Source organism: Macrobrachium nipponense, chromosome 1, assembly GCF_015104395.2.
Source record: "Macrobrachium nipponense isolate FS-2020 chromosome 1, ASM1510439v2, whole genome shotgun sequence".
Lineage (NCBI taxonomy): Eukaryota > Metazoa > Arthropoda > Malacostraca > Decapoda > Palaemonidae > Macrobrachium > Macrobrachium nipponense.
Window position 1 is genome coordinate 172,569,434 of NC_087200.1, and position 25,184 is coordinate 172,594,617.

At 44.9% G+C, this 25,184-nt stretch overlaps 2 protein-coding genes across 2 annotated transcripts in view; one reads left to right on the top strand and one right to left on the bottom strand.

Moving 5' to 3' along the window:
• The window catches only part of LOC135219846 (fatty acid hydroxylase domain-containing protein 2-like), a 60,677-nt gene extending 39,926 nt beyond the window's left edge, over positions 1 to 20,751 (bottom strand). Inside the window, exons 1-2 of the mRNA XM_064256957.1 lie at positions 20,555 to 20,751; positions 5,457 to 5,560 (exon numbers count right to left, since the gene is read on the bottom strand). Coding sequence (XP_064113027.1) covers positions 5,457 to 5,560; positions 20,555 to 20,709 — 259 coding nt within the window. The 5' untranslated portion in view covers positions 20,710 to 20,751. The remainder of the gene's footprint in view (positions 1 to 5,456; positions 5,561 to 20,554) is intronic.
• Positions 1 to 25,184, top strand: part of LOC135219845 (fatty acid hydroxylase domain-containing protein 2-like) — a gene marked incomplete in the record, with an annotated part of 155,175 nt that overhangs the window by 59,357 nt on the left and 70,634 nt on the right.

The following is a 25,184-nucleotide window of genomic DNA, read 5'->3' on the forward strand; positions in this document are numbered from 1 at the left end:
ACTAGAATTCAGTCCCTTAGCAGTCATCGCTGGAAAATGTCCTCTCAATCTGGACAAAATGACACGTTATAAGAATAGAATAATAAACATAAAAAATTACTCAACTGAGGGGTTTGGGGCAGTGATGAAACATAAACAAAACCATGTTTTCCTATTAGGGTATGTGTTTATGAAAAATATGATATAGAATTGGCTTTATTTTGTTTTATTTTGAATCTTTATGGAGAGTCAGTAAAACAACATTTGTACGTAATAACTTCATCTTTACAAACCAATTTTTCATAAGATACCTGTTGTTGCAAAAGCTAGCCTATAGTACAAATCTAGATGGTTTTGTAATTTAAGTCGTCTTAGGTGTATCCCAATTATTAGAATTGATAAAATGCTTGCTGGTTCCTTACCTGGTGAAAGAGTTGCTGCAGGAAATTACTGCCTCTGGTTAGCACCCATCTCAACCTGTAGTAGCGTGGCGGTATAGCCAGGGGTGCCTACTACTTCAGTGGGATTCTTTGCTGCAAAGGACATCTCCAATTGTCCCTACCCTGGGCTGAGTAGCACGCCCCTACCCTCGGCTGAGTAGCACAACACAAAACAACCAGAATAAACTATGTAGTATATAAACCATAAAATTACAAACCACTACCCATCCATTAAAAAACAAACTGGTGGGCACTCCACATACATAGTAACCCCCTGGCTCCTCTACGACTCAAAACCCTTATTTCAAGGCGAAGAGAAGAATGAATGGATGGGATATGTCCTACACTCCCTCACCCAACACTATGCCAGCAACCGAAAATGGACCCAAGGTACTGCAATTCCTCATACATATAGTTTCCACTTCGTGCAAGTAATGGGATGCAAACACTGTCTTGCATTTCCAGTATGTTGCCTGAATAATTGAGGAAAGAGACAAATTATATTTGAAAGTTAGGGATGTGGCTACCACCCTCACTTCGTGCACTTTCACTTTCCCTAAGTAAACATCCAAGAATAGGTCTCTCAGAAAAAACTGCCAGGACAATTTTTGAGAGGGGACGAGACAGCTTTTTAATTGATCACAACAGGTTGCTCGATTGACCATGAATCTTCTTGGATCTATACAAATAGTCTCGGTGCCCTTACAGGGCAAAGAGCCCTCTCTTCTTCAGGACCTAAGATATCCATAATACACTTTATAGTAAAGAATGAGGCCAGGATTTGGACAAATCTTGATTAGAGGAGAGATCTACTCCCCTATGCCTAAACACAAGCGCTCAACATTGCTTTATAACCCTTAATGGTTGAGGAAGACAGTCCTACAGATGATCTTAAATAAAGCATGATATCTCCAATCTCTACTACAGACAAGATGTTATGTACTTTGTACCAGGATCGAAAGACTGTCCACTGGCTTGATGTACCTTGCTCGAGGATTGTCATCTGTATCGTTCAATAACCTCTACAACTGACTTTGAAAAGCCCTTTGCTCACTCCAGTTATCTGACAGTATGAATGTGTTCAGGGCCAGAATGGACAGTCTTTCGTGGAACAGTCTGAAATGCAGTTGTTTGAGTAGATTGGGTTTTCTGAGACAATAGTCTTGGAAAGTCCACAAGAAGTTCTTTCAAGTCCAGAAACTACTCCTGAGCAGGCCAAAATGGCACTACATGTGTCCTAGTCACATTTTGGTGAGCTCAAAGCTTATTGTTAACTTCACCTCACCATTTTTTGAATGGTGGGAAGGCATAAAGGTCTTTGTCCAACAGTCTCTAGCACTGCATCCGTTGCCAGTGCTAGAAGATATAGGGTTGGTGAGCAATACAGAGGAAGCTGGTGTTCTTGCTGGTCACAAACGGATCCAGGATTGGCCGTCCCCCCAATACATTTTAATTTTCCCTGGATAATCTGGTTAGGATCTTTGTATGGTTTTGATCTGCCCAGATGAGAAGGGTTCTTGCTGCTCGCAAAGGGTAAACGAACGTGTAACCCCTGTTCTTGATGTAAGACAGTGCCCGATGCTGCTGTCCGAATGGAGTGTGAGTTGCTCCATGGACGAGAGGGCCTCCCAGGAGGCTCATCCAATAGTTTGCAGAGCAGGAAAGAAATCTATCAACTTTCTGAAGGCAAGATTCTACCCTTTTGGGGGATGGAAAATCCTGCTAGAAAGTTTATCCTCATCCCCAAATATGCTATATCCTGAGAAGGAATCAGTTGAAAATCCTGAAGGTTTATTAAAAGGCTAAGGTCTTGGGCTAGGAGAAGACTCTTTTGAAGGTCCTCCATACATTTCTCCTTTGATTGGGCACGAAGAAGACAATCATCTCAGTAGAGCAAAATGCTGATTCCCATCAGATGTAACCATTTCACTATGGGAGCTAAAGCTCACTTGAATACTTGGGGAGCCGTGGACAGGTCCAAGCAGAAGGCTCTGAACTGATACACCCTGTTCCAAAAAACAAACCTTAAGAACTTCCTTGAGTCCAGATGAACGGGGACATGGAAGTATGTGTCCTGCATGCCTATTGAATCATCCAATCTCCCTGGTAAATGGATGATAGGATGGATTGGCTCACTTCCATCTTGAACCCAGTTTTCTGGATATACATAAGGCAGGGCACTTGCATTCAGAACTGGCCTTTCCGTCCTTAGACCTTGGGGGCTACAAGAAGCCAATTGTAGAACCCCAGAGAGCAAGTGTCGTTGACCACTTTGAATGGTTTCTTTCTCAAGAAGGAAAGATAGTTTTTGGGGAAAGAGGGTGCCAAAAACCTCTCCAAGCCCATGGAGTAGGCTGTCAATCCGACAGACGTGCTATTTAAGGAAGGCCTCTGTATGAACGGGATGGAGTATCCCTCCCTCAAGACTTCTACAATCCAGGGTTTTGCTCCTTTTGCTTCCCAAAGTTCCCAAGAGCGAAGGAGCCTTGCTCCTACCGGAGTACGGAGGAAGAGGTTCTCATTCACATAAGGGGGGCTTCGCAGAGGACTTCTTGGTCACCCAAAAGGCAAAATGGACACTTGCAAGAGGTCTGGAAAAGCATCTTTGTCTGTTTCTATCATAAAAGGGCTGAGATTGAAGGGGTGAGACTGTCCTGGAACTGAAAGAAGGAGTCTCTCCGGGGAATGTTGCAGATTGAGCAAGGAGGTCCCAGGATAACTTTTTCTGCAGGTCCAACACAATCTGTAGCACTGCTGCTTGTGGGAACAGATATTGTTGGTCAAGTGGAGAGTATAAGAATAGCAAAGATATCTTTTCTTTAAAATTCCCATTGTAAAGTGGGAGGCTAATTCCACAGAGCTGTCCTTATGTCTTTGTTGAGACATAGGAGTGACTCCCAAAAAATCCAAGGTGTTGCTCTGCAGAACATGAGGACAGTCCTTGATCTCATGAGCAAAGGCTCCTACTGCCCAATCTAAGCAGCTTAGCACTCTGAAGACTTTAGATAAGGGCTCAATCAGGTGGCCCAGTTCCAACATCGAAAAAAGGATTTTAGCAGAATTGAAGGCAAACCTCCGAGAAGAATCTACAGACTGAAGAAGGCCCCTGGGAGGAGGTAGACACTCTCAAAGAAGGGGCCTCTCCCATTGTGTAAGACAAGTATCTCTGTGAGAGCCTGGAAGGAGGGAACTAAAGGAGGCTCTTCCCTGCTCTCTCTTTCCCGACAGCCAACCTTCCACTTAATGCAACGCTTTCTTTGCTGAGGAAGAAAGCACCATCTTGGGAAGTCTCATGGAGCCTACTGTCTCATCATCCACCAAATACATAGATGCTGGGGAAACCAGTGCTGTGGGCAAGAAAAAGTTGGGAAAAGTTACCAACAAAAACCTTAGCAACAAAGCATGTGCAGTAGGTTGGAGAGACTGGGTTCACTTCCTCTTCCTCATCCTAAGAAATCACGGACAAATCTGAGGGAGGCAGACAAACACCTCCTGCTGCACCAACTCTGCGCTCGCTACCTACGACCTTTTGACAGGCACCCTGAGATCCTTACGGCGACGAATAGGACTTGGAGAAGAAGGAGCACTAACATCACGTGCATGGGCAGGGAGTTTGCAACACGCTAGCGATGTGCACAGACGGGGGTGGGGTGGGGGGGTAACACCCCCGGGATTCGAGGCAGAGGACGAAGCATCTCCTGCAGATCGCACACAACTAACACTGCCCGAAACAACAGCACTCTCGGGAACACGTCCACGTTCCTCCCTCAAAGGCGAAGGAAGGGCAACGTCCTTAGCCTTCCAAAGTTTGATACGCCGACGGGGTGTAGAGGGGGAAGAGGGAGAGGAAGACGGCACTGGTTTCTTAAGCGCACTCTTCTCAGGAGGCGGGGATGAAGCAACAAGTTTCCTACCAGTCCTCCCAACCGATAAGGCAGCCACTTCACATCCAATACAGAGTCCAACCCTCTGCAGCACTGCCTGGCATATGAGCTCAGACTGATGTGCCAGAGAAGGCTCCAATGACAAGGAAGGGAGATGTAGCGAACTGGGTGGGAGTGATGACGTCACAGCTGAGAAAGGCGGATCAGAGGAGACAACTGATAGAGACGTCATCGATGGGAGGGGACGTCACACAAGTGGTGGTGACGTCATGGCTTCCCCTCCGTGCGAAGGGGAATCAGACGCCACTGGCGGAGGAATACACAAAGACGGATCCCATGACGTCATCAACGGGGCTGATGCCACAGCGTCACTCCGACTCGAAGCGGCAGCAGACACTGGCAGAGCAATACAAGATGGCCGACTGCTGCCACCCACGAAGACGAGGCCAGGAGGAGGGGGATGGCCTGGCCAGACCGGGGAGGGGGGGGGGGGTGCAAGCCTCCACAAAATGTGCTAGCAACCCCTCCAAGGACGGGGGACCCCTTAGCCCAAGCGTCTTCCAAATTGCCGCCATTCTGGACGCCTCCGACTCTGGAAGAGAAGAGATTGATGAAAAAGCCTCACCCTTCTCGGGAATCAAATAGACTCCCGAGGAAGAAGGGGCTACATTACAAACATTAGCCTGGCGGCCTCCCAATACTTCAATCGACGAATCAATGGAAGAAAAGGATGGAGACGCAAGGACAACCCTACTATGAGGGTTGACTACTGCAGGAGACGAAACTCTTAATACCAGCCAAACACACACACACTAAACAGAAAGTGAAACGGGCATGAACCAGCAAAAACGGCCAAGAGAAGGTTAACACAACTCTCACCATGCAGTCAAAAGAAAGACTGATGCATGATCATAGGTGAATGGTCTTTGACCATCCTTCACCCGATCTACGCACGTGTTGCCAGATATCACAAGATTCCTGGCTTTCATCTGTTTTTTAACCGGATCCAGCTAGGCACTAGAAATTATCCTATTGTTAAGACCAAAGGTTTGTTCACGTATGAACAATGAATACATAAGCAATAAAGTGAAAACTGGGCTACTTTATACATTTTTTCAACAAATTTCTATAGGTTTGATAAATTTCTACTCACCATACACCATGAGGTTGTAAGGGTCATCCCCAAATGTGTTAAGAATTTTGTCCCACTGATGTTGCCAGAAGTTACCAGATGCTCCCCAGAAATGTTGTAGATGACTGTTAAAAATGAGAAGGATATATTATAATACGTACTGTAATGGAATTTCATACACATAACTGAATCTCAAAATTCTACTGTATATTCATGATTACCAAGTTCAACTAAAAAATAAATATAAAAAAAAAATCCCTAAAAACCACAACACTAGCTCTTTAACATGTTTGTTACAAGCTGCCGCTGCTGGGAACAAAATAACCACAAACAGCTATTTTAATATTTAAAACCCAAATACAAAATTCAACTGTAGAAGAAAAAGATCAGGTGCCTCCGGTAGGTTACCATGCACATATTGCCCTCAGATAGTTATATTAAACATTTATTTGTGAATCAACCACTAAGCAACAGTTCCCCAGGTTCCCAAATCATTCAGGATTACCATATACAGACAGTCCCCAGTTTATTGGGAAAACTGGGGACTCGGTTAATGGCGTTAGACAGCAATTTATGGTGCCATAATGAGCCATGTTTCAGTTATCAGCACCATAAGTGCCAATAATAGCATTATGGTACCATAACATATCTAACAGAGGTGCCATAAACCGGTTATGTGCTATTAACTCAACCTGGCACCATAAGCGCCATAATGGCCGTGTTTCGGTGATGTGGTGGTTTTTGCTTATCAGCATCCCGCCAATGAAACGTGGTCACATCATAACATCAGATATAAAATTAGCACATGTAATATTCACATACTGTCAGTCTCTGATTATCGGTGATATAGTCTTAATTAGACCTTATATAATTCTTAAACTACAGGTTGTATTCTCCTACTTACAATGGGGTTAGGTTCTGAAAAACCCTTCATATGTCGAAAAATTCCTATCTCAAATGTAGCCTACCCTACACTAGGGTAATCAGTACCATCTTTATAAATAGGGTAGTGTACCCTACACTACACAGTATACTTATACATATACAGCATAGTAACTATTAATTTCAGCTAACTCTCAAGGTTCAATGCATATTGGCTCATGATAATTCAGTTAATAAGAGAAATTGAATAACATTAACTATACTCTGTTTTTTTTTTCATCTGTCCATCCGCCTGTGGTGTTTTTGTATGGTAACACTGCGTTCCGGGCTTTAGATAGTTACATTCAGCTTACATTCAACGATTATAATAATATCCTATTTCGAATATTAACGGTGTAATTCGCATACATAAATTATTAAAACACTTTTTTCAGTTATAAATGTACACCAGATATCCTTTTACTATATACCTAAACTTACAAATAGCGTAACTATCTAAAGCCCGGGACGCAGTGTTAACCATACAAAAACACCACAGGCGGATGGACAGATGAAAAAAAACAGAGTTATAGTTAGCCTACCGTTTACGATGAATAGTACCATGGAGGGGACTCAGATTCTGGATCGATATCGGCACAATTGAGCGATACCTATTAGGCTGCCGACACCTACATATAATTACGAAATAAAAACATAACGAATATGCATCTTTTCCTTGAATCTTTTAAAAATCATACTTTACTCTATCCTATTCTATTGTATGTACGTATTCTCATATTACGTATTGTATCATAAAATACTAACAAAACTGTCAATGTTCTGGTTTAAAACCAGCTGATGGCAAATATGAGTTTATTTTGCCCTATTTAATTTAACTCAATTCGGAGCAAATTGTTTTGCTTCTAGAAGCATAAAAAATATCTAGATACTTTACTTATATGAGACAAGGTCACCTTTTCGTTATAAGATGTGTTAATTTTAAGTTGAAATATGAATTTAATACGTCTCTTGAACTAAATAATTTTTTTCGTTGACAGATTGCTTTGTGGGCATGTTTCTTGTGTAAGGATAATTATGTGATTCCGTTCACTATTTTCACTTAATTTCTTTGTAGTACGAACCTTACCGTTACATTATCTTTTATCGGCATGAAAACAGCTGTAAACTGTATTCTTTCAAGACCTGAAGATGATATTGTTATGATACAATAAAGTTTGTTCATACTTACCCGGCAGATATATATATAGTTGTATTCTCCGAAGTCCGACAGAATTTCAAAACTCCCGGCAAACGCAGTGGTCGGCCAGGTGGTTAGTACCCATTCCCGCCGCTGGGAGGCGGGTGTCAGGAACCATTCCCATTTTCTATTCAGATTTTTTAATGTCACTGTCCCCGAGGGGAGGCTGGGTGGGTACTTAGATATATATCTTGCCAGGTAAGTATGAACAACTTTAATGTATCATAACAATATCATTTTGTTCATGACACTTACCTGCCAGATATAATATAGCTGATTCCCACCATTGGAGGTGGGGAGGGACAGAATAAAAGGATTTTGGGAAACATTTCACATGCAGATGATAGACATCTTGGTTCCTTACCTGTTAGCATAGCTGACTTCGTGATTACTGTCACCCAAGTCTGCTTTTGCTTTACTAGAGTCTCCAGCAAGGACGTGACCTGTATAGCTGGTGAGATCTAGATGATCTGACAACGGGGGCGTGACCACAATGTGTCTAGACCATATTGGACCATACTTTAAGGGCAGCGAAGCAAAGAAAAAACCACACACCTGACCTAGCCTAGCAAAGTTTAGTCCCCGAAACTTTAAGGCTAAAATAAAGGGAAGTTACCGCCTCTAGCGGTCGACCCTACAACCAAAAACCAACAACACCATAAACAAAAGCACACCTATCCATTTTCTAAAGGATAGGATTCGTGCCGCTTCCCGTACCCAAAACTGAATCTGCTGATATGTATGGTCCAAGCGAAAAGCAGTTCTCATATGTCACTTTCACATCCCTGAGGTAGTGTGAAGCGAACACAGAGTTGCTTCGCCAAAATGTGGTGCTCACAACATTTTGCCGCTCACGATGTCGCTGAGTGCCATATTCTTCTGAAATGCCATCGAAGCTGCGACAGTTCTAACTTCATGAGCATTGACTTTCAGAATTTTCAGATCACTATCTGGGCAGGACGAATGAGCCTCCCTGATGGTGCTTCTCAAGAAGAACGCTAAGGCGTTCTTAGACATTGGTAAATCAGGTCTTTTCACGGAACACCAAAGATTGTCCGATTGACCTCTAATTTGTTTTGTTCTATCCATAGAATTTTAGAGCTCTGACAGGGCACAGGACTCTTTCTGGCTCCCGACCAACGATCCCTGCTAATCCCTTGATATCAAAGTTCTTGGGCCAGGGATTGGAAGGATTTTCGTTTTTAGCTAAAAAGGAAGGACTCAAGGAACAGACTGCATTTGTGTCCCCTAAATCCAACATTTTTGCTAATTGCTTGAATCTCACTCACCCTCTTCGCAGTGGCTGGGTGGTTAGAAAGAGGGCCTTCTTCGTTAAATCTTTCAGCGAAGCCTCGTGCAAAGGTTCAAAGGGACTCGCCATTAAAAATTTTAGAACTATGTCTAAATTCCACGAAGGTGTCTTAACCTGTGGAACCTTTGATGTTTTGAAGGATCTCAGAAGATCGTGAAGATCCCTATCATTCGTCAAATCTAGGCCTCTATGACGGAAGACTGTTGACAGCATACTCTTGTATCCTCTAATTGTTGATACTGCAAGCTTATTCTACATTCCTTAAATGGAACAGGAAATGGGCGATTTGGCTCACAGAGGTCTTGGAGGAAGAAATGCCCTCTTTCCTACACCATCTTCTAAAAAATGACATTGTTATGATACAATAAAGTTTCATACATACTTACCTGGCAGATATATACATAGCTATCGACTCCGTCTTTCCCTACAGAATTTCAAATTCGCGGGCACTCGCTACAGGTAGGTTCAGGTTGGATCTAAACCGCCCTGCTCTGGCGTGGCAGGACTAGGAACTATTCCCGTTTTCTAATCAGATTCTCTCTTCCACCTGTCTCCTGCGGGGAGGCTGGGTGGGTCTTCAATTGTATATATCTGCCAGGTAAGTATGTATGAAACTTTATTGTATCATAACAATGTCATTTTTTTCATACATTCAACTTACCTGTCAGATATATAACATAGCTGATTGACACCCTTTGGTGGAGGGCAAGAGACAGCTAACTAACTGACTAGACAGGTAAACAACATATGTTGTAGGTATAAATAAACCTTAGTTCCTACCTTCTTAGATGAAAGACTTCGCGGCTACTGCCCACCCAGGATCTGCTTCATCTCAAGAGCCTTAGCGAGATAGTGATCTGTGGCCAAGAGTTTCTTGTGGATCTGTCGATGGGGTCTCTTCCACTTACTCGACAGAACCTAACTGGCGTTTGTCAATGGGAGCACATCCGCTTATATGACAACACGCATTTATTTAAGGAGCACACAACCAATCCCGATCACCCGATCCTAACCCGTGTTAGTTCTGAGATTGCCTAGAGTTATCCCCAACTCTTAGCAAACAACCACAAACTCGAAACTCATACATACAAAAAAAAAAAAAAAAAAATTTTTGTACCCCACCCTCTAATAGTCAGATGTCACTCGATTTTCAAATGAAGCGAAGTGAAGGCCGCTTGTGCGACAACTGACACTCCCATGCACCGAAAACACGAGAACACATCCGACAAGAGGGTTACGTACACAAATTAAGGATTGGTGCTTTCTCCTTTACCCAGAACCGTCTGTGCTGACACAAACGGACCTAAAGAAAAACATTTATCATACGTAACGCGTAGTCTTTTAAATAATGGGATGTCAAACACGGAGTGCATCTCCAATAAGTTGCGTCCAAAATGTTTTTGAGTGACATATTTCTTTGGAATGCCACAGAGGTTGCGATTGCCCTAACTTCGTGGGCTCTCACTCTTAAAAGATTAAAAGAATCATCTGGACAATTCTTATGAGCTTCCGTAATAACACTTCTAACAAGAAGGGCTAAGGCGTTCTTGGACATTGCTCTCTTGGGGTCTTTTACTGAGCACCAAAGACCTTTTTGCGAACCCCCCAACTGCTTCTTCCTGTCCAGATAAAATTTTAGAGCTCTAACTGGGCAAAGGGATCTTTCTGCCTCTCTGCCCACCAAACTAGAAAGTCCTTTCACTTCGAAGCTCCTGGGCCAGGGATTCGAAGGGTTTTCGTTTTTGGCAAGAAAGAGGGACTGAAATGAACAAATTGCAGAGTCTCCTTTGAAGCCAACTCTAGATTCAAGGGCGTGCAACTCACTGACTCTTTTTGCGTTGCAAGAGGGACATCAGAAACAAACACTTTTCTAGTGATGTTACGAAAAGAAGCAGTGTGTAGTGGTTCGAATTCTTCTGATGATAGAAATTTAAGAACCACATCTAAGTTCCAGCTTGGAACCTTAGGTTCAAGTGATTTTGATGTTTCGAAGGAACGAATGAGGTCGTGCAAATCCTTATCATTCGTTAGATCTAATCCCTGTTTCTAAAGACTGCTGAAAGCATACTCCTGTACCCCTTAATAGTCGGTACCGAGAGATGCGACTTTTCTCTAAGAAACAGAAGGAAATCCGCAATTTCGGTCACAGAGGTACTGGAAGAGGACAGCTTCTTCGACCTGCACCAGTTTCTGAAAAACTTCCCACTTCGATTGGTACACTCGCCTAGTAGATGATCTGCGGTCTCTAGCAATTGCGCTTGCTGCCTGGCGAGAAAACCCTCTCGCTCTGACAAGTCTTTCGATAGTCGAAAGGCAGTCAGAGCAAGAGCGGGTAGATTTTGATGGTACCTCTCGAAGTGGGGTTGTTTGAGCAGATCTATTCTGTTTGGAAGAGATCTGGGGAAGTCCACCGTCCATTCCATCACCTCTGTGAACCAATTTGAGCTGGCCAATACGGAGCAATCAGAGTCATTTTGGTTCCCTTCGGATGCCACGAATTTTCTGACTACTTCTTTCCCCCAGTATCTTGAACGGGGGAAAAGCGTAAACGTTCTATCCCTGACCAGTCCAAGAAAGGCGTCTGTTGCATAAGCCCGGGGATCTTCTTCCACCAGGGCACAAAATGTTTCTAATCCTCTTGGAGAGGAATGTGGCGAAAAGATCTATTTGAGGCTTCCCCAAAGGAGCCAAAGGCTCTGACAGACTTCTGAGTGGAGTGTCCATTCCGTGGGAAGGACCTGGAACCTCCTGCTCAATCTGTCCGCTCTCACATTTCAAATCTCCCCTTGGACAAACCTTGTTAGAAGAACTACCTTCCTTTGGTTCGCCCAAATCAATAGATCTCTTGCCAGCTCGTACAGAGCAAAAGAGTGCGTCCCTCCTTGTTTCTTGACATAAGCCAGAGCTGTCGTATTGTCTGAATTTATCTGTACGACTTTGCCTCTGACTATGTGTTCGAAGCTCTTTAGCGCCAGGTGAATTGCTAAAAGCTCCTTGCAATTTATGTGCCATGACACCTGTTCCGCCGACCAGGTGCCTGACACTTCTTTGGATCCCAATGTTGCACCCCAGCCCGACTCCGAGGCGTCTGAGAATAATGTCAGGCTTGGGTTCCGTACTTGCAGGGACACTCCTTTGTTTTCCTTTAATGGAATCAACCACCACTTCAAATGATTTTTTATTTCTTCCGAGATTGGAAACGTGTCCGAGAGCTGTCCTGTCTTCCAACTCCAACTTCTTCTCAGGAAGAACTGAAGCGGTCGAAGATGTAATCTTCCTAGGAGAAAGAACTGTTCGAGCGAGGAAAGGGTTCCCAGAAGGCTCAGCCATTCCCTCGCTGAAGTGCGCTCTTTCCCTAGAAAGTTTGATACTGTGGCACAGCCTTTCTTTATTCTCTCTTGAGATGGAAAAAACTCGAAAACCCCGAGAATCCATCTGAATCCCCCAGATAACCACGTTCTGGCTGGGGATCATCTGAGACTTCTCGAGGTTCACGATCAATCCCAATGATTTTGTCAATTCCAGTGTTGTTGACAGGTCCTCCAAACACTGCTTTTGAGACCTGGCTCTGATGAGCCAGTCGTCCAGGTACAGGGAGACGTTTATCCCTTTCAAATGTAAGTGTCTTGCTACATTTTTCATCACGTCCGTGAAGACTTGAGGAGCCGTGGACAGGCCGAAACACAGGGCCCTGAACTGATAGATTCTTCCTTCGAACATAAATCGAAGGTACTTCCTCGACGAATGGTGGATTGGGATGTGGAAGTATGCGTCCTGAAGGTCTAGGGACGCCATCCAATCCCCTTGCCGCAGTGCTGCAAGGACTGAAGCAGACGTTTCCATGCTGAACTTCTGTTTGTTTCGACGAATTTGTTCAGCGCACTTACGTCCAGTACCGGTCTCCATCCCCCCGAGGCTTTTGCTACAAGAAACAAGCGATTGTAAAACCCCGGGGAGTTGCAATCCAGCACTAGCTCTATTGCTCTTTTGTCCCACATCTGTTCCACCATTTGACGAAGAGTATCCATCAGAACAGGGTCCCTGTATCTGGCGGACAATTCCCTCGGTGATGTTGTCAAGGGAGGAATGTCCTTGAATGGGATGCGATAACCCTTCTTGATGATCGACATCGTCCAAGGATTCGCTCCTATGTCTTCCCAGGCTTTCGCAAAAGAATGTAACCTGGCTCCTACGGGTGTCTGGAGGACAGAATTCTCACTTCCCTTTCTTAAAGGGACGGAAGGAAGACCTGCCCCTCTTTTCGGTTGACTTCCTTCTGGCGATCGATCTAGTTGGAAGACCTCCTCGGTAAAGGGCTGCTGCTGAGCTGGACGAGCCACTTCTTTTTCTCACTAGCCACAGGCCTATTCTTCCTTGAGGATTGTCTAAGGAGATCCTGGGTGGCCTTTTCAGTCAGAGAATGCGCGATATCCTTCACCAACTGCGAGGGAAACAAAAAGGGTTTAGTTACTGAGAGCAAGGCACAAAAATAAGGCGCCTCTTTGCTGAAGGAAGGAGGACGGCCTTCGTGAGGAAAGCACTGTGAACCGCCCTCTTCTTTAAAACTCCTGCACCAAAGAGGGAGCATACCTCAGCCGATCCATCCTGAACAGCCTTATCAATGCAGGCGAGGATGCTATTTAGGGTTTCTGGGTCGAGTTGTTCCTTTTCCTGAGATTTCTTGGCCAGAACCCCAAGGGACCAATCTAAGAAGTTAAAAACTTCTAAAGTGTGAAAAAGTCCCTTGAGGAGGTGGTCCGTTTCCGAAAGCCCCCATGTTACCTTCGCTGCATTCAAGGCGTGCCTTCCTCGACGAATCCACCACCAAACTCGAGAAGTCTGACTCCAGCTGAAACGGACAGAGGACAATCCCATATTCTCTCCCGTTTCGTACCAAATGCCTCTCCTCCCTGTAAGTTTAGCGGGAGGCATACAAAAGACCGTCCTTCCTAACTCCTTCTTCTTCTTGAACCAGGAGTCAAGAGATTGAAGAGCCCTCCTCATGATATAGCAGGCTTCATTTTTTAGGAAAGAGGAAGACTTGTGTGTTTTCGTGCTCGAAAACAGAGAGCGTGGAGAAGGGGGAGCAGCTGGCGTCAACGAGTCTCCATATTCCTCCAATAGAAGGGACGAAAGAACTTTGTAATTAGAAGATCCTTCCTTCATTTCGTCCTCCGAGGCATCTTCTGGGTTGATAGGCTCGGAAGGAGAAGGCTCCCTTCTTTCTTCTGACTCTTCTCTTACTCTCTTTCGAGTGTCAGGCTCTTCATACGAGGAATGCGCCTGGTGTACAGCAGGAGTATCTCGCCTGGAAGGAGTAACGTGTTTTGAATACTCCTGGCGCTTGGCAGGCGCATAGCGCCTCGAATACTCCTGGCTTCTAGTAGGCGCATCTTGTTCAGAATACTCCTGGCGCGTGGGAGGAGTATTAAGTTCAGAATACTCCTGGCGCCTGGGAGGAGTATAAGCTTCGGAATACTCCTGGCGCCTGGGAGGAGTATTAAGTCCAGAATACTCCTGGCGCCTGGGAGGAGTATAAGCTTCGGAATACTCCTGGCGCCTGGGAGGAGTATTAAGTTCAGAATACTCCTGGCGCCTGGGAGGAGTATCTAGGCCCGACGACTCCTGGCGCCTGGTAGGAGCACGTCGTTCCAAATACTCCTGATCCTTAGAATGCGTCTGATGTTTAGTAGGAGTATTGATTCCGGTAGGCGCTTTCCGTCTCACAAGCGCTCTACTCCTAACAGGATCCTCCTCTTCAGCTAACTCTTGCGCTTGATTGAAGATCTTGAATGTTGTACTGGCTCTTTGCGCCTACTCGGAGCCTGGCTCCTGGTTGGCGCCCTACTCTTGACAGGAGTAACTTCCTTTCTTACTTCTCTCCTGTCTAACGCATTGCTCCCCCCAGAGATGGCCGCTTGTGCGACAACTCCCCTGAAGGGTGCGTCGCGCCCGACAGGAGATCGGTATTTAGATCTTTTAATAGGAAGCCTATCATCCTTCTTACGAGTAGGCTCCTTATAAAGAGTTCCTACTAACGAGGCTAATTGCTCTTGCATATTCATTAATATTCTCCTGGTTGAGGAGTCTTTCGAATCAGGAGAGGGAGATCTGGAAGGCGCTCTAGGATCCCTTCCAGACCCAGAGTCTGAATGTATTCTCGCCTTCTTTATTACCGAAGGCGCTCCTTCTTCAGAGAAGCGCTCGGGACTCGAATTGAGTTCATGCTCTTTCATACTCCTCTTCAGCGGACGGGAAAGTTTCGACTCCTTCCATCCTCTTCTCGGAGAAGGCGAACTAGACGACGAAAAGCACTCTCGAAGGACGCTTTTCCTATAGCGGTCCTTGGCATTATTTGATATGCTCGATTCTGCCGAAGGGACGCCTGATCGTTGGGGATTCTCCACAACCCCCGTACGGCTTTCGACTTTCCTTCTCCTCCGGGCCAGGGAGCTTGGAAGAGGTCTAGGCCTGGGAGCGTCGCAGAGACGACCAGAACGCCCCCTCCACTACACTGGGGACACTAATATCACTAGCGAAACCACATTCACTTTCCTTACCTTCCAATGCTGCGATTTTTCCCTGCATTTTCTGAAGGGAAGCTCTAAGTTCTGCTATTTCCGAAGCAGAACTAGAGGGGTTAGCAATTTGTGAACGGGCTGAAACAGAATGGGCATGATTATCAGAGGAAGAAGCTACAGAACTAGATAGTAAATCATGAGAAGCAGACATTCTGCGGGTTTTATAAGCCGCCTTCCTCTCTCTATCTTTCTCTAACTTCTTCAAGTAAGAAGTTAGATTCTTCCACTCTTGTGCACTCAATTTCTCACACTCGTTACACGTATTCTCAATCGAGCATTCAACCATTCTACACCCACTACAAGTAGTGTGAGGATCTACCGAAGCTTTCGGAATCCTCACCTTACAGCCCTCATTCACACACACTCTGAAACTAACACTAGAGTCAGACATATTCACGAATTCCAAAAACCAAGTCCAAAAACAGTCCACGATAGCGAATGCCAAACAACGATCCAAGTACGTCACCAAATATCAGCGAGAGATGATCAAAAGCTTTGCGAAAAACGAATTCTAGTCAGGAGGAAGTAACAACAATGTTGATACCGCCGGCGACAGAGAGAATCTGATTAGAAAACGGGAATAGTTCCTAGTCCTGCCACCCAGAGCATGGCGGTAGATCACCTGACCTACCTGTAGCGAGTGCCGCGAAATTTGAAATTCTGTCGGGAACGACGGAGTCGATAGCTATGTATATATCTGACAGGTAAGTTGAATGTATGAAACAGCCCACTTAGACTGGTAGACAGATTGAGAGGAAGCTCTTTTCTCGCGTGGCGATAGCTTTTGCCACACCGCCCCTGAAACCCTCTCGCTCTTTGCCAGTTTCTTGATAGTCTGAATGCAGTCAGACTCAGAGCGAACAGGTTTTGGTGATATCTCTCGAAGTGGGGCTGTTTGAGAAGATCGGCTCTTACTGGTAGGATTCTTGGAAAGTCCACTAGTAGGGACATGACCTCTGTGAACATCGCTTGCTGGCCAGAATGGTGCAACCAGTGTCATCCTTGTTCTTCCGACGCTGCTAACTTCCTTGTTACTTCTCCCAGAGAAACTGTTTAGCAGTAAAACTGCAGAAAAGCACTCGTTTCTTTAATATTCCCGTAGTAAAGTGGCAGCTAACTCATCTGAGCCATCCCTTACTACTTTATCCGTACATGACAGGACGCTCGATAATTCTTCTAGTGACAATGACTCTGGGCTCTTAGCTTGCAGACCTAAAGCTCCTAAGCACCAGTCTAGGAAGTTAAATACTTCCAACGTCCTGCACAGTCCTTTTAGATGGTGATCTATTTCAGGCATAGTCCATGAAACCTTAGCCGAGGACAGGTAAGATCTCCTCGGTGCTTCGACCAGGTTGAGAAGTCACCTTGCGCAGACGAAGGAAGTCCTCAACCCTGTTTTCTTCTCCGGTCTCATACCATATACCGGCTCTCACCCCGTTTAGCTTAGCTGGAGGAAGCGCAAAGGACGTCTTTCCTTTCATCTTCCTTGATTCCATCCGATCATTCATCCTCTTCAACGCTCTTTTAGTAGAAAGCGAAGAAGCCATCCTAACAAAACCCCCCGGAAGCTTTTCTCGTCTTGGATGAGGACAGTTGCGATGGGGGTGAGAGAGGAACTGGTGCTTGGAATTTTTCCGAAAACAATTCCTCCAGTAAGCGCGTTAACGTGCTATAATTCGTACATAGATGCTTCTGAAGGCTCTTCCTCTTCTGCAGGATGCGTATCGTTAGAAGACTCTCCTTGATCTTGACGGTCCGAAGTTTCTTTAGCTAAACAGGAAGCGCTTCTCCTTTGAGGCTCTGTTCGTAAGGGGGAGCTTCTATCCACTGAAGGAATAGACGAGACAATGCGCGAATGATCCGCTGTTGTCCTTGAAAACTTAAGACTCTCTTGTAAAGCCTTGTCTTTCGAAGTCATTAGAGGCAAAGGTTCTTCAAAAGCCTCTTTGCGGGATTCCTGTCGAGCTCCTCTCAGTTGAGTTACGTTTTATCTTTCTGTAGAATCCCCGATTAGTTGCCGGTTACGGTCTATCGTCATCGCGAGCGCCCTTGCTAAGGGAGCGAGACTTAGGACTCGCAGGAAGTCGCGCGTCTGTCATGAAAGCTTCCAATCCCGCTGGACTCTAATGTCTATAAGACGTTTATCCATCAAAGAAGCGTCCTCAAAAAGCGTCCTGAAGCGGGACATGCTTCTAATGGAACTTCGAGCGTCTTTAAAAAACTTCGCTTAGAACGCTTAACTTGTATCGGGGCGTCCTCTCGAGCGTCCTGGTGAGTTCTTACAATCTCTTTTCAAAGCGTTGCGAGTTCTCTATTCTAAAGCACGAGCCTCCCGTCGATATTTATACAGTACTTCTCTTTCTTGAGGGGTAAGATCCGTAAACATAATCTAAACATTGCTCTCTTTGACTTTTAGAGCCTTCTCGAACGCCCTGATACTTCTGGCGTTGGTAGGCTCTCTCATGATAGAAGCGTCGAGTTGATGCAGAAGTCCGGCGAACGTCAGTACGAGGCTTCTCTTGATCGTTCTCAACCTCCTGACAAAAGCGAGGGCCGCCTGTGCGACACCTAACGCTTCGTCCGCATCCCCACTTCTGAAACTCTCTCTCTCCAGAAACACTTGCGTGTTCTTGGTCGAGTCTGAAGAATCCAGAAGAGGACGACGGACGGGGAGGCTAAGGGAACGAGGCAAAGCCGACAAGGAAGGGTTGTTTTCGATCTTTTAAAACAGTGAAGCCAAAGATCCTTTCTACGTCTTTGGGGCTCCTCTTCTCCCTTGCGAAGAAAGCCGACAATCGTTGACGCAATTGCATACGAGTTTCATTAGATGGTGAAGTTCCACGTTCAGGAGAAGGACTCATCATATGCAAAGAAGGGTGAATTTAAGCCCTCTTCTTTCCTTTGAACTCTAAGACGATGATAGTTCTCAAAAGCGTCCTCATCAGAAGACGTCCTGCATCTCTTCTTTGGCGTCAAGTCTTCGAAGTGTTCGGGTGATGATGAAAGAACAGGACGAGAAGTAGGACGTGAAGCGTCCCCTTCCTTAAAAACCTCTCCTAAGAGACGAGAAAGACGCTGACCGCCTGTGCCCCGGTAAGGAGAGACGCCTCAGAGAACGAAAAGCACTCCTTCAATATCCGTGCTCGATCACACACTTCGGCAGCCTGGGAAGCGTCCACAGGATCTGCTGAAGGGACGCCAGACCGGTGGGAATTTCCCGTAGCCCTCCTTTGGTTTTCAACATGTCCATTCCCTGAGTCCTGGGAGTCCGACAGAGGTCTATTCCTAGAGGCACTATGGGACCGATCTGACGCCCCCTCCACTATACTAGGGGCACTAATGTTTCCACTACACTTCACTGTGCACGAATCGACTCCATGATGGAAGAAAGGGCAATACCTTCTGAAGCAATAACTTCATTGCCCGAAGGCAAATACACAGGGTTAGATGTAACAACCTCTACAGGAAGGTTAGAATGCGAATTACTACCCTTACTTTTCACAGAAGCACTTCTGGAGGAAGATCTTCTGATTCTATCCCTTTCAAGCTTACGAACATACGAATCATAAGTCTTCCCATTCATTTTTCAGTCAACCTTTCACACTCTTTACACCTATCATTCATCAAACAAATATGATCTCTACATTTCGTGCATACTGTATGAGGATCCACCAAAGCTTTCGGTAGCCTAACCTTACACTCTAGCACGGTACACACTCTAAAACTAGTTGAAGATGATCCAGACATATTAGAGAAATCCAAAACCAAATCCAATGAAAAACCACAATCGCGTATGCCAATCCACCGAATAAGTTTCAAAAACCAAGAGACAATCAAATACTCAAGTGAACAAAGAGTTTATCCAAAATCCTAGGCGGAGGTCTGTAAACAGTTGTTTACCGACCGGCGACAGAGAAAAAGCTGAATAGAAAATGGGAATGGTTCCTGACACCCGCCTCCCAGCGGCGGGAATGGGTACTAACCACCTGGCCGACCACTGCGTTTGCCGGGAGTTTTGAAATTCTGTCGGACTTCGGAGAATAAAGCTATATATATATCTGGCAGGTAAGTGTCATGAACAAATTTTGATTTAAATTATTCTTTCTCAGCTTAATCTATGGTTGTGTTTGATTAGATAAGTTTACGGGAGTTTTATCTTTGTACCGATGCACAACAACAGTCATTAGCAGCTTGAAAAGTGTTCTCAGCTTCAGCTACAACTTTGTTTAAATTTAACAGTACGTTTCCTTGCTGATCTTTGATCTATAGCGAACAAAGTTATTACCTTAAAATATATCAGTCCTTTATACATAACATCATTTATAACATAACTGCAGTAATTGTTTACTATCGTACAACAGTTGAAATACAAGCCAAATTGATGATGTTATCCAATCTGGTTATACTTAGCAAAACATTATTTCTCGTTTGGCAGTTCGTGGCTACATACACATTTACTAAACGAGTAAATGTTAAAACAAAACTTTCATCATTCTTTTTTTTTTAAATAGATGGGAGAAAGTTAGGCTATTGTAATTTGGTCTCTATCTTGCTGCCTGGTTGTACGCTGCTGGGTTGCACCCGATACGAGCAAAATTTAAAAATATTTTCAAAATATTGTCGCATCAGTATAATTGCTAAACCCATCATAAAATTGGATTATCGTAATATAAATTAGCATAGCTCAAAGACTACCTGTAACATATTATCCATATTCACTTATTAGCATATCACACTACTATAAATTATTAGGATTTGTTTATCCCATTTTGTGAGTTTTAATGAATGTTTTTATTGGAAATAAAATGCAACACTAGTGCTGTTTTTAATTATTAACAATATTAGTTTCCTCAGTATTTCTTTTATCAATAGTACATTACTCTTTAAATAACTATAATATTTCTAATCTTTTTTTAACCAGCTAGTGTGAGTATTTAATGATTTGCTGCATCAGCAATGTTTGATTATGGGGTGCTGCTCCAGACCCCATTGGAAAACTGAGTACTATCAGTTCCGAAACCTGAAAAAATAATAAAACTTAAACAGCAGGCCCCAAATATTTCAGAAGAGGGATTGTGAACCTGTGCATAAATACCATCAAACCTACTATGTCAAACTGTTCCTAAGTGCAACAAATACTATAGTTGTTGATCCAATAATAAAGAGAGCCTTCTTCAGTGTTGACCACAAATCCGCAGCGGCAGGGGATGGTTTTCTAACTCCCATCTCCTGGTCCCCTTGATACGACTTGACATCTGCCATGACTCCTGAAAATAAGCAACAGTTTGACAAGATACTAAGATAAATAGCATAATTCAAATGAAAAATCTTACACTTGGAAAACAAGCACATTTACAAAATACCATATACAGGTAGTCCCCGGTTATAGGCAGTCTCGGTTAAGGGCGATCCATATTTATGGGGTTTGTCTAGTGCCATAAAATCGGCAATTTATGATGCCATAACAGGCCTAGTTTTGGTTACTGGAGCCATAAGGTGCTGATAATAAGAGTTATGGTGCCCTAACATACCTAACAGAAGTGCCATTAACTGGTTACCTGCGCCATTAAACGAAACTAGTTTATACGTACATATATCCTGAGTTTCGGTTAATGGCAGTTTTCACTTATCAGCATCCAGCCGAGAATGGAACCCCCACCAATAACCGGGGACTGTCAGTATTTAAAAATAAACAGTAACATATCTTAAGAAAAAAATAAATAAATAAATGACTATAAACTACTATGGTCACTAAGTGACTCAAATGCAACTAAAAAAATGTGGTAAGACATTTTGGCTATCAGATAATAATTAGTCATACAAATGCTCTAAACAGTAATAAATAATACAAGTTTAAATTCTAGCTGGGAGTTCCTAAAAATGATATTGTTAAGATACAATAAAGTTTGTTCATACTTACCTGGCAGATATATATATAGCTGTGTTCTCTGAAGTCCGACAGAATTTCTAAAAACTTACGACACACGTAGTGGGTAGTAGGTGGTTAGTACCCATTCCCCGCCGCTGGGAGGCGGGTGTCAGGAACCATTCCCCATTTTCTATCAGATTTCTATCTCCACTGTCTCCTGAGGGGAGGTGGGTGGGTACTAAAAATATATATATCTGCCAGGTAAGTATGAACAAACTTTATTGTATCTTAACAATATCATTTTGTTCATGAAACTTACCTGTCAGATATATATATAGCTGAATCCCACCTTTGGCGGTGGGAGAGACAGAAAAAGGATTTTTAGGAAACATATAAATGTAGATGATTGACATCTTGGTTCCTTACCTGTTAGCATAGCTGACTTCGTGATTACTGTCACCCAAGCCTGCATCTGCTTCACTAGAGTTACCAACAAGGTAGTAGACCTGTGTAGTTGGTGTGCTCTAAGATGATCGTCAACGGGGACGAGACCACAATGTGGACTAGACCATGACCATACTTCTGAGGACAACGAGGCAAAAACCACCACCTAAGTAGCCCAACAAAATACTCTCTATACAAAGGCTAAAAGAAGGGACGACCGTATTCGGCGGCCGACCCTACAACCATAAACATTGCAATCATTAAAAAAAAAAAAACTCACCTACCCTTTTCTATGGGAAAGGATGAGTGCTACCCTCCCTGCCCCCAAGATAGTGTCTGCGGCGACGTATGGTCCAAGAGAGTAACAGTTTTTCATATGCGTTCTGACCTCCCGTAAATAGTGCGAGGCGAACACCGAGTTACTTCTCCAAAAAGTGGCACTTAAAATATCTTTGAGAGCCATATTTTTCTGAAAGGCTATAGAAGTCGAAATAGCCCTTACTTCGTGAGCGTTAACTTTTAAGAGTTTAAAGTCACTGTCTTTACAATTGGAGTGCGCCTCCTTAATGGTGTTCCTTAAAAAGAATGCCAGTGCATTCTTGGACATGGGCATATTAGGTCTCTTGACCGAACACCATAAGTTCTCCGCAGACCTCTACACTCCTTTGTCCTACGAAGATATTTCTCTAAGAGCCCTGACCGGACACAGGACTCTTTCTGGCTCTTGACCAATGATTTCTGCCATACCCTTGATTTCGAACGTTTTAGGCCAAGGATTGGAAGGGTTTTCATTCTTAGCCAGGAATGACATACCCAAAGAGCAGACCGCATTATGCCCTTTGAAGCCGACGTGCTTACTAATAGCCTGTATCTCACTAACTCTCTTCGCCGTCGCCAGAGCAGTTAGAAATACAGTCTTCTTCATCAAATCTCCCAAAGTAGCAGAGTAAAGGGGTTCAAAGCGGCTTGACATTAAAAATTTGAGCCACGTCCAGATTCCACGAAGGTAACTTCGGTAGCGTACCTTGGTGGTCTCAAAAGATCTCAGTAGATCATGTAGATCCTTGTTATTAGCAAGTCAAGAACCTCTATGTCAAAAAACTACAGATAAGACACTTCTGTAGCCTTTAATGGTTGACACTGCAAGCTTCAAATCTCGTCTGAGATAGAGAAAGGAAGTCGGCGATCTGGCTCACAGAGGTCGTGGTGGAGGAAACTCCTTTCTATTTACACCAGCTCCTAAAAGCTGCCCACTTCGATTGGTAAACCGCAATTGAAGAAGGTCTCCTCGCGGTAGCGATAGCTTTAGCCACAGGTTTCGAAAACCTCTCGCTCTGGCCAACTTCTGGATAGTCTGAACGCAGTCAGACTCAGAGCGGAGAGGTTTTTTGTGGTACCTCTCGAAGTGGGGCTGTTTGAGTAGATCTCTCCTTAACGGAAGAGATCTCGGAAAATCCACCAGGTAGGACATCACCTCTGTGAACCAGATCGCTGCGGGCCAAAAGGGGGCGATTAACGTCAACCTAGTCCCACCTCCGAAGCTGTGAACTTTCTCATCACTTCTCCCAGAATCTTTGAAGGGGGAAATGCGTAGAGATCTAGGCCCGTCCAATCCCATAACAGGGCGTCCACTGCTACTGCCCCCGGATCGAGAACCGGGGAGCAGTAAGAGGATCTCGCCGTCCTTGCGGTTGCAAAAACGTCCACCAAAGGGCGTCCCCAAAGACCCACAGTTCCTGACATACGTCCTGATTGAGGGTCCACTCTGTCGGCAGCAACTGTCCTTGTCGACTGAGGAGATCCGCACGGACGCTTCTCGACTCCGCAATGAACCTTGTCAAGATCGTGATCTCTCTCGCCTTTGCCCAAAGCAGAATTTCTTTCGCTAGAGCGAACAGGGAGCGAGAGTGAGTTCCTCCTTGTTTCTTCAAGTATGCCAGGGCTGTGGTATTGTCCGAGTTGACTTGGACTACTCGACGGGAGACTTTGTCCTGAAGAACTGGAGCGCTAACTGAACCGCTGCCAGCTCCTTGAAGTTGATATGCCAGGCTACCTGTTCCCCTCTCCAGGTTGCCTGACACTTCCTTCCCCCCCTAGTGTTGCTCCCCACCCCGTGGATGACGTCGGAGAACAACACTAGGTCGGGTTCCGAAGCTTGAGGGATATGCCTCTGATAGCTTTAAAAACGGATCGAGCCACCATCTTAGATGGCTCTTTTACCTCTTCTGAGATGATTAAGATCATGTCGAAGTTGTCCTTCTCTGTCCAGTTGTCCGACAGGAAGAACTGAAGAGGTCGGAGGTGTAGCCTCCCCAGGGAAACAAACTTCTCCAGCGAGGAAATGGTCCCCAGCAGACTCATCCATTCCCTCACCGAGCATGAATCCTTCCCTAGAAAGGCTGACACTTTCTCTATGCCTTGTTGCTGACGTTCCTGGGACGGAAAAGCCCGAAAAGCCACTGAATCCATCTGAATCCCAGATACACGATGGACTGTGTTGGGGTCAGATGTGACTTTTCGAAGTTCACCAGAAGTCCCAGGGACGCCGCTAAAGACAGAGTCGTTTGCAGGTCCTTCAGGCACCGGGTCTGCGAAGAAGCTCGTATGAGCCAGTCGTCCAGATAGAGCGAGATCCTGATGTTGGAAAGATGGAGCCACCTCGCCACATTCTTCATTAAGATGGTGAACACAAATGGGGCCGTACTCAGACCGAAACAAAGAGCCCTGAACTGAAACACCTTTCCTTCAGGACGAACCGAAGGTACTTCATAGACTGGGGTGTATCGGGACGTGAAAGTATGCGCTCCTGAAGATCGAGTGATACCATCCAATCTCCCGGTCTTAAGGCCCCCAGAACTGACTGAGGTGTCTCCATCTTGAAACTTCTGCTTTTTCTATGAAGAGGTTCAGACGACTTACATCCAAGACTGGCCGCCACCCTCCCGAGTGTTTCGGAACAAGAAACAATCTGTTGTAAAATCCTGGCGTAGCCAGGTCTAAGACCTGTTCCACTGCTCGTTTCTCGAGCATCTGCTCGAGCAGATCAAAAGTATCTTCTGTTTTTCTGAGGATACGACGGGGACAAGTCCCTGGAGTGGAAGTCAGAGGGGGAGGCCTTACGAAAGGAATCTTGTACCCCTTCCCTATGATATTGAGAGACCAGGTGTCTGCCTCTCTTTCTCTCCAGGCTCCTCCAAACAACTGAAGCCTGGCTCCTACCGGTGACTGAAGTAATGCACTCTCACTTCTTCGCCCTGGACTTAGCCGGGGCTCTACCTCTAGGAAGACTCCTTCCTCGGGGTAAAGATCTAGCTGAAGATCCTCCACGAAAGGCTTCTGCTTCCTAATAGACTGGACTCCTGGACGTGGAAGGGACAGCAGGACGTCTCGACGACTGAGCCAAAGGTCTTGAGTGGCTTTCTCC